At 41.1% G+C, this 15,773-nt stretch overlaps 3 protein-coding genes across 8 annotated transcripts; 1 reads left to right on the forward strand and 2 right to left on the reverse strand.

The window, feature by feature from the left end:
• Nucleotides 1-983: 983 nt before the first annotated feature.
• LOC143359690 (uncharacterized) lies at nt 984-8,625 on the reverse strand. Of its 5 annotated transcripts, none has more exons than XM_076797818.1 (6): nt 8,433-8,625; nt 6,931-7,162; nt 5,766-5,927; nt 5,122-5,329; nt 4,816-5,011; nt 984-4,747 (listed from the first exon to the last, which is right to left on the reverse strand). In XM_076797818.1, the coding sequence occupies exons 2-6, from the start codon at nt 7,111-7,113 to the stop codon at nt 4,555-4,557; spliced, it is 942 nt and encodes a 313-aa protein (XP_076653933.1). In that variant the 5' UTR covers nt 7,114-7,162; nt 8,433-8,625; the 3' UTR covers nt 984-4,554. The 5 variants fall into 5 exon arrangements, with proteins under 5 accessions (XP_076653933.1, XP_076653932.1, XP_076653934.1 ...); XM_076797817.1 differs by lacking the exon at nt 8,433-8,625 and adding an exon at nt 7,977-8,378; XM_076797819.1 differs by lacking the exon at nt 8,433-8,625 and adding an exon at nt 7,266-7,898.
• A 573-nt stretch (nt 8,626-9,198) lies between these two features.
• Nucleotides 9,199-10,525, reverse strand: Sec61beta (Sec61 translocon subunit beta). The gene is made up of 3 exons (XM_076797822.1): nt 10,232-10,525; nt 9,942-10,138; nt 9,199-9,724 (listed from the first exon to the last, which is right to left on the reverse strand). The coding sequence occupies exons 1-3, from the start codon at nt 10,232-10,234 to the stop codon at nt 9,637-9,639; spliced, it is 288 nt and encodes a 95-aa protein (XP_076653937.1). The 5' UTR covers nt 10,235-10,525; the 3' UTR covers nt 9,199-9,636.
• A 299-nt stretch (nt 10,526-10,824) lies between these two features.
• LOC143359688 (ribosome biogenesis protein WDR12 homolog) lies at nt 10,825-14,604 on the forward strand. 2 transcript variants are annotated; one of them, XM_076797814.1, is made up of 10 exons: nt 10,825-10,972; nt 11,041-11,132; nt 11,246-11,331; nt 11,404-11,614; nt 11,697-11,837; nt 11,901-12,076; nt 12,163-12,233; nt 12,330-12,576; nt 12,688-12,820; nt 12,895-13,136. In XM_076797814.1, the coding sequence occupies exons 2-10, from the start codon at nt 11,065-11,067 to the stop codon at nt 13,031-13,033; spliced, it is 1,272 nt and encodes a 423-aa protein (XP_076653929.1). In that variant the 5' UTR covers nt 10,825-10,972; nt 11,041-11,064; the 3' UTR covers nt 13,034-13,136. The 2 variants fall into 2 exon arrangements, with proteins under 2 accessions (XP_076653929.1, XP_076653928.1); XM_076797813.1 differs by adding an exon at nt 14,552-14,604 and having other exon boundaries at nt 10,910-11,132; nt 12,895-13,031.
• The last annotated feature ends 1,169 nt before the right edge of the window (nt 14,605-15,773 follow it).

Raw genomic sequence — 15,773 nt, forward strand, 5'->3', positions numbered from 1 at the left:
AAGTCGAGAGCTCTCTACTTATACGTATAGATATTAGTAGACACGTAATGCTAAATACTTCGTTTATATGCGTTCAACGCGTTACGCCATTTCTCATCGACACCCAAGCACACCCGAATACCGAACAATCGTGTATTTACGAGACCCAGGACCCTTTTTCCTCCTCCTCCTCCCCCAAAAAACTCTACAAACCCCCCCCCCCCATCCCCGCGACATCGAACGATTTCGAAGAAGAAAAATGGAGACGGAACGGGGCTATCTCATAAGTCATTAGAATCGTAGGTTTGCAATATATCAAATGCAATAGCCTGGCGCAGGTGTGAGATGTTTACGAACAGTGGCCAAACGCGGATCTGTACGCTGCAAGATGCGCGCGAGTAGCAGTTTAAAAAGAGAAAAGAAAAGAATAGAGAATCGGATAAGAGAGCAAAGAAAAGAAAGGAGAGAAAGAGAATGGGAGATAGAGAGAGAGAGAGAGAGAGAGAGAGAGAGAGAGAGAGAGAGAGAGAGAGAGAGAGCGCGAGAAACGAGATCGTTTATAATCGCGATTGTATCGTATAACGAACAACCGAAAGCCCCCCACTGATCTCTGACGTCTCAGGGAGAAAAGCGTGTCTTGCGGTCGCTTCTATCATTGGCTCTCACTGTGCAACACACGAGTTACGTACGTACCTAGCGTTCCAAGCAACGTACCGTATATCACATTATGATGATCTTCGTTTAGTCGTGCTTTTTCCGTTAGAGCGTGTTCCGGTGTTTCGTATCGGTCGTGTCCGATGGAATACGTCATCGACCGGACCGGAAACGCGCTACGACTCGGTACGAATCGATGCGACTCGATACGAATCCCGACAGCTCGCGTACACGCAGACTCGACGCATTCCTTTCTGATTCGTTGGTGCTCGATCGTAATGTTCTTTCTTTCGGGGGTTCTCGAGTCGAAACGAGGGAAACGTAACGCGAAGCAAAAGGACGCTCACCGGTTTTCTGTTTTTTCTTTTTTCTTTTTTCTTTTTTAAACTTTGCCTTTACCTTCACTTTTATATTGTTTTATGATTTTCGTCTTTCTCGTACGGGCTACCCCGTATATTATATATACATATACACGTGTACGTATTTGTACTCGGCTACCCGCGTCGATTAATTCATTCCCACGCGTACCGCGCCCTTCGGGTTGACTGTTTTTACGATTTCTTGACAACGTCCCGACGAGCGAAGACTCATTTGCGATTACGGATCGACGGCAAATATTATATATTACGATTATTTGTATATTATTATAGATATTTTCTATTACGTATACGCGGATGCAATCCGAGTAAGAGAGCGTTGCCGCGGGCGAGGGCGACGCTGGCGCGTCACGGGCCTTCGCGCAAATTTTTGCGAACGTTCGCGAACCCCCATAAGAGCTAAGCCCTGTGCCTCCTTTCCATCAGGGACCGCGGGGCTGACTTGGCCGTGTTTGTTTCTTCTTTTTCTTTCCCCCTGGACACGAGACGACGACAACAAGAGAAAACAAAGAAACGAGAAGAGAAGCACGGGCATACTTCGATCTCTTCCGTCTGGGTTCCCTTTTTCGGGTTTCGGTGGAACGTTCGAACGAATACGAACGCGAACGACAAAAAGAAAAAGAAAAACTAACGTGAAAAAGGAAAAAAAAAAGAATAATAAACGACGAACGCTGTGCTGCCCTGTGGTTAGTTCAATATTATTAGACGACTTTTTCCTCGGACGTGTGAGAAATTTTACATTGCGTAATTATACAAAGTGTCTTTCACGCATCGAACAAAAGAAAGAAAGGAAAAAAAAAGGAAAATAAGAAAAAAAGACGATATGAAAACGAAAAAAAAAACAGACATTTTGATGTATAATGTTATCGAACGGGAATTGAAGTTTTTTGTACGAAAGGCCGCGACACCGTAGCGGCCGCCAAATATTCCACGAAGACACGAGGATTATATATTATATTTAAGTAGCTTACTATTATTAACGACGATATTACGATTATTACGTAAAGAAACGGTGAAAAAAAAAGTATGGAAAAAGTAACAATTAGTGTGTGGAGCTGTTTATACTTAGGACAACGCATACGTTTAATATCCCGTGGTTACATTATTATTATGAATTATTACGATGTAACGAATAAGTAATATTAAATTAGTGACGAGAGAAAGAAAAACAGTTGGACAAGACCATAAACTTTGCAGGCACAGTAGGTAGGCACATCCGGTACAGTAAGATTATTATAAGAAGAATATTATTAATAATATTGATAATATTAATAATAATAATAATAATAATAATAATAATAATATGACTGCTCGTTTTATGCTCGGCGCTATACATTTCATTGTCATTATTATTATATCACCATTTATTAACGATATACATACGAACAAATAAAATGTGTTTATAAATATAATATAATGTGATCTTTGCGAAACTGATGAGATCGTTATTGGCTGAATCCGATTTCATCAGTGCCGTAAGTACATTTTCCTCAAATATGGGACGAATCGCCGTTTCTTTGAAATTTTCCCAACCAACGGAGAACGTCTTCGTAAATTCGGAAACGTTGTTTATGGTTACGACCTAGAAGGTGCGACGACCATCGTTGCGGCTCGATCGTTCGTCTTCGGAGGTAGGTATCGCAGGGATATACAGAGATAGACGTAGCAGCTGGATCATAATCATTTATTATCTAAAATCTGGAGATTTACATAACAACGAACGTTCGAAACGACTCGCGGGAATCGTTTGCGATACATAACATTTTACTTCTCTAATTTGGCGTATTTCTTTTTCTATGGCTGTACTCTTCCGAAAACGTTGAACTCTCTGTCTGCCGAATACATCGAGATATGCTGCTCATAAAAAATTAAGAACTCTTGTTGCGTTTAACTTGAAAGAATACAGCCGATAATAATACTCTTCGCTTATCGATTAGTACTGAAATTTGCTTTAGGACGATCTACTTTGAACTGGGATATGTTTGATATTGCTATAATTTAATGCCTATTTGGTTTGGTACTTTGGTACGAGAGAGCGGACTCGATAGAAACGGGCAAAGTGTGTACAGTTTTCGCCGAATCTATGTACACGTACACGTACATGTGCACGTACATGTAGAAACCAAGAGACATGCGAGTATCCGATCGTTTTCAGTTTCGACAGGCCATCGCATTGCTCGTGTATCTTGAAAAATATCGAATTCTAATGCAGCTCCGATCGTATTAATATTTTACAGCGATTTACGTTATACGCGCATAACGTCTACATAGAATAGAATAGTTTCCTCTAAGTTGTCTTCGTTTTATTTCGAAGTAACGTTTAATTTCGTTCGAGTAAATGTTAGATTCGAGTTCTAAGCAACGCAGCCAAAGTATAACGCGTTTACACAGAGTTTTCCTAATTTACCGATTCGCTGGCGAGTCTTATAAATCAGATCGAAAGCCGGTATCCGTAGGTACACGTATGCAAAACTATCGCAGCAACTATAGAGTAAAAGTATCTATAGGACTGTATCTGTGTCTCTACGTTACATGGTCCCTACCGGTCACAAAATATTTCCAATTACCGAACTTACGAATCGCCGAATGCTCTCTAAATCGCTTTACTTTCATTCGAACCGAACATTATATATCCTACCCATAAAAATATCATTTAACAATCGAACAAAAAATATAGAATTTTCTCCTTAAATCTGTAGCGCAAACTATAGAGTTTCAGTAGTTTCTAAAAATATCGCATATTTGCTTCGGCAATTTGTATCAACTATTCGTCTAGAGTGTCTAGACATTACGATGAACTCGCCTCCAGTTCGAGAGCATCATACCCGAGGTAGTGTAATTACGATTCAACTTTCCGTAGACAATTTCTTCCATTTCCTACGCTTGTATATTGTACATTTTATGTTGTATGTTGTATGTTGTACGTTGTATGTTGTATGTTGTACGTTGTATGTTGTATGTTGTATGTTGTATGCCGTATGTCGTATATTGAATAGGATTCTTGAACGTTCGATTCGAACTCGATCGTCAGTGCTGCTTCTCAAGACGCTCTACGGAAACATTGTTTTCGTTTATCGTACGTAAACAAATGAACTCGACGTGTTCTTCAGTTTTTCCCGTCTCGAATTTCACGCGATTCTTTGTACCGTTCTCAATTCGAATCAACGTAGTGCTTTTCGTGCGGCGAACAGACTTCTACTGCCGCGCGAAACGGCGGAAATTCGAGTCTTAACACCGAGGGATTTAAGCGAACGATAACGATAACGGTAACGGTAACGGTAACGGTAACGGTAACGTTAACGATAACGATAACGATAAAGAGAAGGAGAACAAGAACGAGAGATTGAATTTGACAGAACGATTCGACATTTGAGATATTCGACATAGAATAAAGCGAGGAAGACTGGAACAGGAAGAGGCACAGGAACAGGAGTAGGAACAGGAACCGGGGATAGGGACACGGTCAGAACGCTGTGCTGGCTGTAGCCGTGGTACTGGAATGCACGCCGGACTCGGAGTTTCGATGTCCGGCGTGTGGCTATAGCTACGTGGACGCTGCGAGGCTAATCGACGTGGATTCGGTCACGGCCGCGCGTGGTTTCACGTCCAATGAATCGTACAGCGGGAATTCGCAGCAGAAAAGGAATTTCAGGAAATGCGGCACCTCGACGTAGAACGATGGCGGTATCGGTATCAGCGGTGACGTCGACTGCTTGTAGTAGCGATACTCGGCGTTGCTGGAAAATAATCAGTTCGATTAGGCATACGGCAGAGGGCACGCAGCGTACGAATTGTTACCGCTTACTCGCGATATCTTTCGTCCGAAGCCCTTTCCAGCAGTGGCATTCCCGACAGGAATAGAATAATGAACGTGGTGAAGATCGGCGAAGCTATGGCTACCCATTCCGCGCCTTCGATCACGTTCAACGATATCACGAAGATGCCCCACCACACCACTATCTCGCCAAAATAATTCGGATGCCTAGACATCCGCCATAGACCTACGGCAAACAGCAGAAAATTCTTGTACAACCCTCCAGGGAGATTTTGCGTACCAATTGCATCGTATGGCACTTGTTCGCGTATTATTCTGTGAACCGTGTTCGAGTACCGTCGTTGCACCATTTGCCATTGTTGATCGGATCCTGCTTGAAGGAGAACTTCTGCAAATCCGCGTAAGTTTCCACCAACAGACCGGTCACGAACAAACCCGTGCCCGCGCTGTCCAAAGACGTCATTGTTTTCGGGGCCAGGGGGATTTTGTGCCGCGGTGAATTGATGATGATCACCGGTAGGCTCACGATGTACACCCATACTGCCTGAGAACGAGCAATTCATTTCCATTTTCATTTACGTGTACTATTAATTAACCGGATGTCCCGGGCAGAGTGTCGGAAAAAGGAACGGGTGATTCCTGAAGTAATTTTACGCGCATTTTAAACGATTTTTCCCATTTGCCGATTTATTAACGAAAAACATGCATCAATCAGAGCACGTTTTAGCGGACGAATTCCTCCTCGGCGACGGGTCCCGCTGCGCTTCCTAGGGTCCTAGTCTGTTGTTAATAACTCGATAACAAAGCGATTCGGAATCACCCTACGAACCACCCCTTTCTTTTTCCGACACTCTTTCTGGCACACCCTATATGTATAATCTTGCAAAATATTCTTGTCTTTCGATCTTATCCAATCGACACGCGTTGCAATTTGATCGAGGATCAAGTAGTCGCATGCATTTGAATGTGCATCGAATCACCTGGAACGTCCAAAATACCGCGAAACGAATCACGTTGCTGCGACGATCTTCGAATCTTTTGTCGCGGCCGATCTTGATGATTCGATAAAGTAGATAACAGGACAGACGAAGACCCCACAAGCAGACGAATATGGTTACCATGAGTTGCCGGCTGTCGTAAGTCTATAGAAAAAGGAAACTCGTATCAAGATATTTGCGGTAAAACACATTTTACGGAATTTTTCATATCGATGAACAAAAATGTTAACACTAAACCTACCAAGCATAGAAGGGAGCTTTTCATTATAATATGTGCTTAAGCGCCCGAGATAGTCACGTGACTTTTTAATTAATAATTTCCATTCACAGCCTTCAGACACAGACTTAAGATCCGTCTTGGTCTTGATCCGACGGGTCTTAAGTCTGTGACTAGACTCGTCATATTTTTTGCTCTGTATTATCGATATTATGAATTCTGACGCCAGAAACGTAATTCAAGTTTTTGGCTTTGTTTCGCAGATAATCAAGACAAAATACAGCTCAATTTGAAGCTGAAGATACTTTCTAGTGCGCGCTGCTCTCGATTTCATCCAGAAAACTCGTTCATTTTGGCCTACTTCTAACGCTTATATTACCAAATATCTGCATAATCTCGGAAGCTCCTGACCAGCGCGCGTTAGATTGAACCTTTCTCTTTCGAATGAGCCCTTTCCCAGCGAAAAATATTCTCGTATAAGGACGAAAACTGGAGGCACGTAAAACCATTTTTTGACGGTAATGTAGTCACTCTACCTTATCGCGAATCTACTAAGACCGGGCCCGGCAATTCAGTCATTTTCTATGAAAACGTTATTATAATTTCGATAATTGTGACATAGAAAACCGGTCATTTTCACCGTGGTAGATGTAGTGTTAAATTAAGCCGATCTCACCTAATTTTCTCTGCCCTTTTCGTGGATACGAGTATCGCGAGTATGAGAATAGCGTTACGAAAATAAACGCGATCGCGATAGAACCGTGGCGCGATTTCTATCGTTCTGTCGTTCCTACAGAGTAAACACATATACGTACATGTGCATAGTACGTGTAGTAATAGTAAGTCCGTAATTTATGCGGCTCTCGTGTGCACCGTGCATCGTGCATCGTGCATCGTGCATCGTGCGAACGAGCCTTATAATTAGAGTACCTTGCCCACTTGGCCGAGAAAGAACGTGAGAAGGGCGAGGATGATAAAGTTCGTGCCACCGGCGAAATCCGTCAGTTTGTCCAGCTGGAAGGTTGCCGCGATCGTGAAGAAAATAATTTGCATGCCGATGGTGACGATCGCGCTCACCGCGAAGTGATCTTTGTCCAAAATATCGACCGCCATTGATCCTCTTTGATAGTCTTCCCCTCCGCCGGTTGAATTATTTTCGAATCTGGAATCGTTGATCGGATCGTTACTCGACTTTATACTTTATACTCTGACCGCATCACAGTTTACCGTCATTAACAATTTCACAATTTTTCATTTCCTCGTACCAGCTACCGATCAATCGGTTTGCCGATTGCTCGCGTCCCTGTCCGTAAGTGGCAATTCTGTTCGTATACTATGCCACTATATGTACGTACTCCTACACACTGTACACGGTCCACGACGTTGCCAGTAGTATAGCCGAGACTATAATCGGACCCGAACAGGTTTGTGCATTCAGACGGGGACACTTCGTATTCTATACTCGACGTTTTTCCAATTCTATTCTATCTCGTGTATGACATTTATCATTTATAGATTATCCTCTGACGCATATGCTGATGTCGCTCGCTCGCCTTTTGTAACATGCATATTTATGGAAATCGATTTTCGAATAATCGAAAAATATTGACACCGCTACCTACGCTGCCTATACGAAACATTGATACCACGTTCGAATGTTCCTCTCGAGGCGTATTCCACGGTAAAGAAACAGAGAAAACCAAAACAAAAATTGAAATTCAGAGTTTTCCAAGAATAGACCAGAAGAATCGGTGTATTATTCGGGCAACAGCACCGACAACGCTACTACCGTCGCAATGCAGTTCAATTCGTTTCCGCGACTAGCCGAAGGTTCACCAACACAATGTTTTTTCCCCTTGGAGGTTCTCTATGGAAATTACTCCATGAGATCTGTCACGGACAACGTTTATCGCGTAAAACACTTTGCTCGACGATGAACGTTACACGATCAGGAACATCGTCGTTTGGGTACTTACCGTTCCTTGAATCTGACTATTCGAAACTTTTGCATCGTACGATCGCAAGAGAATGGACCTCGCTCGATTCGAACACGACAAACGACGCCTCGAAATTTCCACCGAATTGTATTTCACGATAGCTGAACGATCATTCGGAAAGGACGCGACGTATCGTTCGTTGCCCATCGGTATCTAACCGATACAGAATCGCGAGGACATCGTGAACGAACTCTTCGACGTTTCGAGGTAGTGTCAGCGTCAGCGTCAGCACTTTTCGCGGACCGTCAGGGAGCATCGCCAAAAAACGAAAGCGCCATAAGGTTCATCGTTATCGATGAATCGAGCGTCTCGTCTCGTCACGAGTCGTTGACAACGAAATAACGCTGACATTCGTTGAATTTCGAAGGCGTCGAGCCTCGATCCGAGACGACGCGAGGGTGCATCGTCTGATAGAGAGGAAGCAGCAGCGATTACCTCGAGAGAGAGGAGTCTCATCGTAGCGACGATCGAAACGGGCGGATGATCTGCCCGACGTTACAGCCCGACCCGAACTCGGCGGTAGCCAGCGGTAGGACTACGAGAGAATATTCAATGTCGAGTCTAAAACGAGAAACCCATGATCACGTGCCTGCAAGCCGACGGTCGAACTGCGAGCACATCGCATCAGACACACACTCCCCCCTAGCTACATCCTTCTCTCGCTTTCTCCTCTCTCTCTCGCTCTATCTATCTCGGTTTCCCTCTCTCACCCCTTTTCTCTCTGACTGGTCGGTATGCCATGACAGTGTTTCGCATGCTTGCACCACAGAGCCCAACTCGTCGATAACTTTCTGGATACACCCTTCGCGAATACATTCTCCATTTGAATCATTCATTTATCACGATGGTATCGATAGCTATCGATAATTAACGTCCTTTCGAATATAAATTTCTAATAGAGAGCATATTTTGCTATCTTTCGTCGTCTTCGACAGAGGACAGTCTGGAAAGAGTATACAATCGTATATGTACATAAGTATGTACTGGAATAATTCGAATTAATTTGAATTTTAGTTATGAAAGCTCGGAAATTTCCACCAATAAATACGAGATGGAGAGACGCATGGACAATCTCATTTGAGGGACACTGTCAATGACTTATGTCTATGAGATCGATCTACATATGGGTAGTCGTCGGAGATGGATAATACTCATCCTTCGAGCATTTTCACGCTGGGGAAATCGATTGTACGACAAAACATTTTATAGAAATTAAAGACGTATAAATATTTATTACTTGCATTACTATTTTTTTTTTTAATCGGTTTCAGAGTAATTTATTGCGGTATAATACATTATATATCGTTAGAAGTAATATTACAAACAATAACGAGTATAACTTATCTCAATCGTATATTACACATAAATGGAATTATTTCATAGATTCCTCCTTACAAACGTTACAAAATTCGGTATAACGCGAAGTAAATGATTCTGGTTGGACTGTATGCTATCGTGCATTAACACGTTCACGACAGAGCCGTATTTTGGCCATTGTATTTGTACCACCGGTGGTACATCCTGTCGTGAACGTGTTAAAGTTTCCGCTCCTTCTCGATAAAAGTTTGATCCGTACGAGATCCATCGCATGGAAATGTAACTCGCAAAGAATAATACTTGAGACGTTTCGTATTAGATTTTAAGATCTAGTGTATTTTCCCCAGATATGAAGCATAAATACAGATGCAATGAAGAGGAGAGACATCACGAGCACAGGTACCGGCCCTCTGTAAAAAAGTTTTCATTATACAAAACCATTATCAACGAGCCAAAAATGTTCAGCATATAATTAATAGAACTCTTAAGCTTAAGATTGGAGTCGAGTCGAAGAATAATACAAGCACAGTTCTATTTTCGCTACATCTGAAAAATTGGTTTCTTATTTAGGCCATGTCCTGCATTCAACCCGTCGAATTAATTTCGAAATAACAAGGTTAGACTTACACTTTAATGCCAGGTGAATCGTCCGTGTAAAACCTCCACATTCCACCGGAATCAGCGCCAGGATTTCTGCTCCTGGTTGCGATGGTTGTTGTGGTCTTCCTTTGCCTAACGGTGCCACCACCAGCTGTTCTAGGTGCTATGGGTTTACTGGGCGAGCGACCAGTGAGTCCAAAGGTAGTCGGCTTATATACTTTCGACTTTGAAAAGCGAACCAAACACGACCATATGTAATGATTTCTAACATATTCAAACGCATCTAATTTCAACGAATTGCTTGGATTCCCACTTACCATTTTATCGAGTGCTTCTTTCCTTGTAGCTTGCGAACGAAACCCAAACTATCCGGAAAAAATTCGTATTATAACGCACTCTCTCTGTGCTCGCTTTTGATGAAACTATCGGTGAAACAAGATAGTAGTTGAACAAGTCTTTCTCCTCGATTTCTAAACTTCAAAACCAGATTGCTCGAGAGAAGCCACGCAGCTACTTCACAATTGCAATCGTTCTCTGCTGTACACTACACGACCGAATACCGTAAATGTTTACTGTTGGCATGAAGTGGACTGTAGACTACAGTGGATCGACGTGTCATGCGTACCATACACGTGGTGCGCTATAGACACGTCATCATACGCAGTAAACTTCACTACGATGCAACGATTAAAGAGGAGCATGCTCCTCTCTGATTAGATGGTATTAAGCCACGTTTTCATGTTGATTCGAACAGAAATTCGAAGAAAAATCTTCTGAATTGGTCGGACGAAGCATTGGCTGAAGCTAGTTCTGATTTATGCCACAGGTTTGGTAAAGATCCTGTTTCATACTAAAAGATGATGTGGGTTTTGTTCCAGGCTGAACGTGAATCCTCTTTACCGTGGGTGTGGGATCTGATCCAAGCTAAAATTGGGTCTTGGGGCAGCACTATACGGGAGACACAAAAACCTCGGGCGTGAGCGCTCTCGTATCCTCTCTGCCACTACCTATTCTAAATAGCAACTGGTAACATTTGTAATGCTCGTTCAAATGCACGTGTAACCTCTGTCTCTGTATCTTGTAGAAATATTATAAATATTATATATAACACGTAGATATATAATAGAAGATAAGTAGTTAAATCGTTAAAATGGCTAATACTGGAATAAACAGCAGTGCTCCACAAGTCCAAATAAGATTTGTCACCAAACAAGAACAGTAAGTACACTTTTCGACTATTCCTTGTGACAGAGACTAAGAAATTAAAAGATTAATTTATTGTATTCTGAAATGTGGAATATATTTAATGACACGTATTTTATCAATTATAGATATGCAGTTCCAGACTTTCCATTATCCGTGCACACGGCTATTGTACCAAATGAATTGAATACTCTAGTAAATGAGCTTTTGAAAGGTATATCCCATTGACAACTATCGAATTCATTTCAATGAATTGTGTTAACTCAAAACATGGTTTTCATTATAGAATCATCCGATATAAAAAGTGAGATAGAATTTGACTTTTTGGTGTGCTCCCAGTTTCTGCGTTCTTCGTTATTAGAGCACATAACAGAAAAAAATGTATCTACCGAAGAGGTAATAAATGTTGAATATGTCGAAAAGTATCCACCGCCGGAACCTCAAGACTGTCTTATACACGACGATTGGGTATCTACTGTTGCTGTTTGCGAAAAATGGTTATTTATATGCTAATGTTTCTTAACATAGATCGATAATAGTGTTCTATATTATCTTCATGAAAAATTATGCTTTTGGTAGGATATTGACTGGTTGTTACGATAGCACTTTGCATATTTGGACATCTAAAGGAAAACATCATCTTGTAATTCCGGGTCACACGTCACCAATCAAAGCTGTAGCATGGATATCGTTGAACGAAGACACGGCTAGCTTTGTTAGGTAAATCGTCGAGAGAAACATACGTATTTTCAATAATTTGTAGATTATGATTAAAACTTGCAGCGCGTCTCAAGATCAAACGGCTATAATATGGGACTGGAATATAGCGGAGAATTCTGTGGACTGTATACATGTATGCAGAGGCCACGAACGTGGACTGGAAGCGGTCAGCGTTAATTACGACAAGACTATGATGGCAACCGGATCTTGGGATACCATGGTTAAGCTTTGGTCTACGTGTAAGTATAAAAGAGATTATTCTAAGAAATTGGAGAGCATTTCGAAAGAACATGGTATATCCATCTTTCTGTTGGTATTTTCTTAGCCAATCAAGATGAAAACGAAGATGGCGAGTCTACGTCGAAACGATTGAAATCGGAGCATGGTAAAACAAGAGTAAGTTTAATGCGCGGCAACGTCAAAAGCGCAAGTAGGTACAGTCTACCAATGTTGTTGTTGTTGTTGTAAAACGTGTAATTGGAATTTTTCCAGGTTCCCAAAAGAACAATGAAAGGTCATAAAGAAGCTATCAGTAGTACAGTGTGGTCAGACAAAACGGAAATTATAACGTGCTCGTGGGACCACACGATAAAAGTATGGGACTCGGAATTAGGAGGAATTAAACACGAACTTGCTGGCAACAAAAGTTTTTTCGACATAGATTATTCGCCTTTATGTCGGTCTGTAATAGCAGCATCCGCCGACAGGCATATCAGGTTATACGACCCAAGATCCACGGGTACGCTCAGAATCTGAGTTTTTAATTGTCAATTACATTACATTACATCACATTACATTACTGTAATGCAATTTTTTGTTAATTCTACGACGAGCGCGCAATTACTTTCAGAGGGCACGCTTGTGAAAACATTGTTCACTTCTCATACGCAATGGGTGCAATCTGTAAGGTGGTCGACCGTGGACGAGAATTTATTTATTTCAGGAGCGTACGATAACGATATGAAACTTTGGGACACCAGAAGGTATAGTGAAGAAAAGAAATTACAATAATAGAAATAACATGTGCAAGATTTTTGAAAATAACGTTTGCCCATAGCCCCAAAGCACCATTATTCGATCTCTCCGGACACGAAGACAAAGTATTATGCTGCAATTGGTCGAATCCGAAATTCATGGTATCTGGAGGTGCGGATAACACCGTGAGAATATTTAAATCAAAGCACGTTTACCGTTAACCCATTAACGCCCAAGAATTTTTTTTTAAATAAAATTAATAAAACACATATAACTGTACTTAGATATTTATTAGAAGTAAATCCGTATATGACAGTAGCAGAAAAAAAATAACAGGAAACGAGATATATATATGTACTCAATCGAGTACAATGGGCTTATGAATGGTATTGGATGAAACAATCTCTTTCAGTACACAATGTAACCTTACACATAATGCATTTACATATTGTAAATTCTCCACGCATTCACTGTTGACAAGTTGACCATATGCGTGAAAAGTGACCACCACCATTTTTTGCCATGGATACCTATACGATAGTTGTTCACGCACTGGTCCAGTATGTCAACTCCACCCATATGTTCAGGTTATCATTATCAGCCAAGTGTATGTATTTTTTTATATCCAAGAAGCGATTTCTGGACATTGCATTTGAAACAAGGGGGACGTGCAAATCTTCCATCCAGAGTCCAATAGAGTCGTTACAGTACAAAGGCGTTAGATACAAAGAAACTACGATTATTTTTTTTATTTGAATATAGATTAGTTTGTTCGACAATCAGTCCAATAACTTCGCTTTCCATGAACTTTTTGAAAACCTCGACGGGATTTAGTCCCGCTATCTCTTCGACCATAATCTCTTCGCGATCCTGACTACCTTGTGTAACAGTCATATCCAGATTCAATACTTTATTCGACCACTTAGGTTCATATTTTTTCGTTATCTGAATTTGTCGCATCAACACGGAAAGCGGTGTATCATCCTCAGAGTTTTCATCAGATGTTCCGCTTTGCTCGATTTAAATTTCCACCTGTCCAGGTACATCATTTGGGATCATTTGCTGAAATTCGTCTCCATCATCATCATCTTGATCGGTTAGGTCATGAACTTCAGGTGGTATGATTACTATGTAGATCAACATCACCGACCATGTTCGATTTTTCAATAGCATCTGCAGCCGTTGAAATATTGGCATATGTTTTTCCGTAAAAAGAATGAGTTAATATTGTCGGCACATTTGAATCTTGTATCATGATGATCTAAAAATAAATTATTTATACTAGAGAAATTCTTTCAATACTAGTAGTTGACGATCACCATATAGTCCACTGTACTCATGGGAGTACAGCGACTAAAGGGTACCTCCATAGAATAGGTGAAGTGGCTTATGTGAAAAATTTTATGCACAGAATAATAAATTGAGTCTCACTTACATGATTCAAGCTTCAGAATTGATTACACTATCGTTTCTACACTGTACTGAACGTATATCAGCAGAGCGCGCAGGGACTCGCAGTATACCGGACTGCAGATTCAAAATATGTGCGCATATCTTATGTACGGTCGGTAAAACAGAGATAACCATTAGTAATACAGCTTTCTAGATGTTTAGCGAGTACTTGCAAACGATAGGCAAAACATCTAGTCAATCTTAGATGGCGCTAGAAGCAAACAAATAAAACCTTGTCTTCCTGTACTCAAGCGAGTACGATGGGCGCTAATGGGTTAATGACGGTGAATGACGGCAAATGTTACGGTAACGTAACAGTGTGTAATTCATGATGCAGCAGTACAAACTAAAATCTCGTCTGTTCACTGCAAATCAAGAGGAACAGGATGTTTTATTATTTCAATATTTATTTGACTCGAAATCAAACACTGTAATCGTTAAAATGAAATAGGGGTCAATGGATCGCCGATCGCATTGGGAATCGCTGTAAACTGTAATCCGTAAAAGAATAGAAACGAACGACTACTCACGCTCGTGGTTGCATCTACGTATTCGAAATAAACGTGAATGCGAAAAACGAAATGATGTGTGTACTCGGGCAATAAACAATTATTTTCATACAAATAAACGTGATTCGTAGGGGTGTGCGGGTACCCGAGTCTCGGGTCAAGTCGGGCAATGATCGGGTCGGGTCGAGTCGGGGTCCCGAAAGTTTGCAATATTCGGGTACCCGAAGTTAAAGTTGTATTTATATATGTAAGTATAATGCTGTTTCATGATTTTTCAGTTCAAACTTTTTATTTTCACTGGCAGGTTCAGAATGATTTTTGTATTTCCCGTGTAATCGGTTCTCGAACTTCGCGACGAAAAGAAATAATTTCGAATCGTTTCGAAATAACAGTATTTTATTTTAAATTCGCGTGTAGGAAGCATAATTGCTCTACTTTTTTTTCTACTCAAATCTACTTTTCAGAAAGCGCTGTTCCTCGAAACATTGACATAATAGAATGGTGGAAATACAATTGTAAACGACTACCTATATTTGCAGAAACAGCAAGACAATACCTTGGCATTCCGGCCACTCAATTATCCAGCGAACGATTGTTTTCTGACGCTGGAAATATTGTCACAGCCACGAGAACAGAACTTGTATAGGAAAAAGTAGAGCAATTATGCTTCCTACACTCGAATTTAAAATAAAATACTGTTATTTCACATACTGTATTCGAAATTATTTCTTTTCGTCGCGAAGTTTGAAAACCGATTACACGGGAAATACAAAAACCATTCTGAACCTGCCAGTGAAAATAAAAGATTGAACTGAAAAATCACGAAACAGCATTATACTTATATATATAAATACAACTTTAACTTCGGGTACCCGAAGTTTATAAACTTTCGGGATCCCGACCCGAACCCGAAATTTCGGGTACCCGCACACCCCTAGTGATTCGCGTGATTTGTATGATTCGTGCGATTCGAGGAAAATGACTGAAGAAAAACACGTGT

The sequence above is a fragment of the Halictus rubicundus genome, chromosome 12, assembly GCF_050948215.1.
Source record: "Halictus rubicundus isolate RS-2024b chromosome 12, iyHalRubi1_principal, whole genome shotgun sequence".
In the NCBI taxonomy this organism is placed as follows: Eukaryota; Metazoa; Arthropoda; class Insecta; order Hymenoptera; family Halictidae; genus Halictus; species Halictus rubicundus.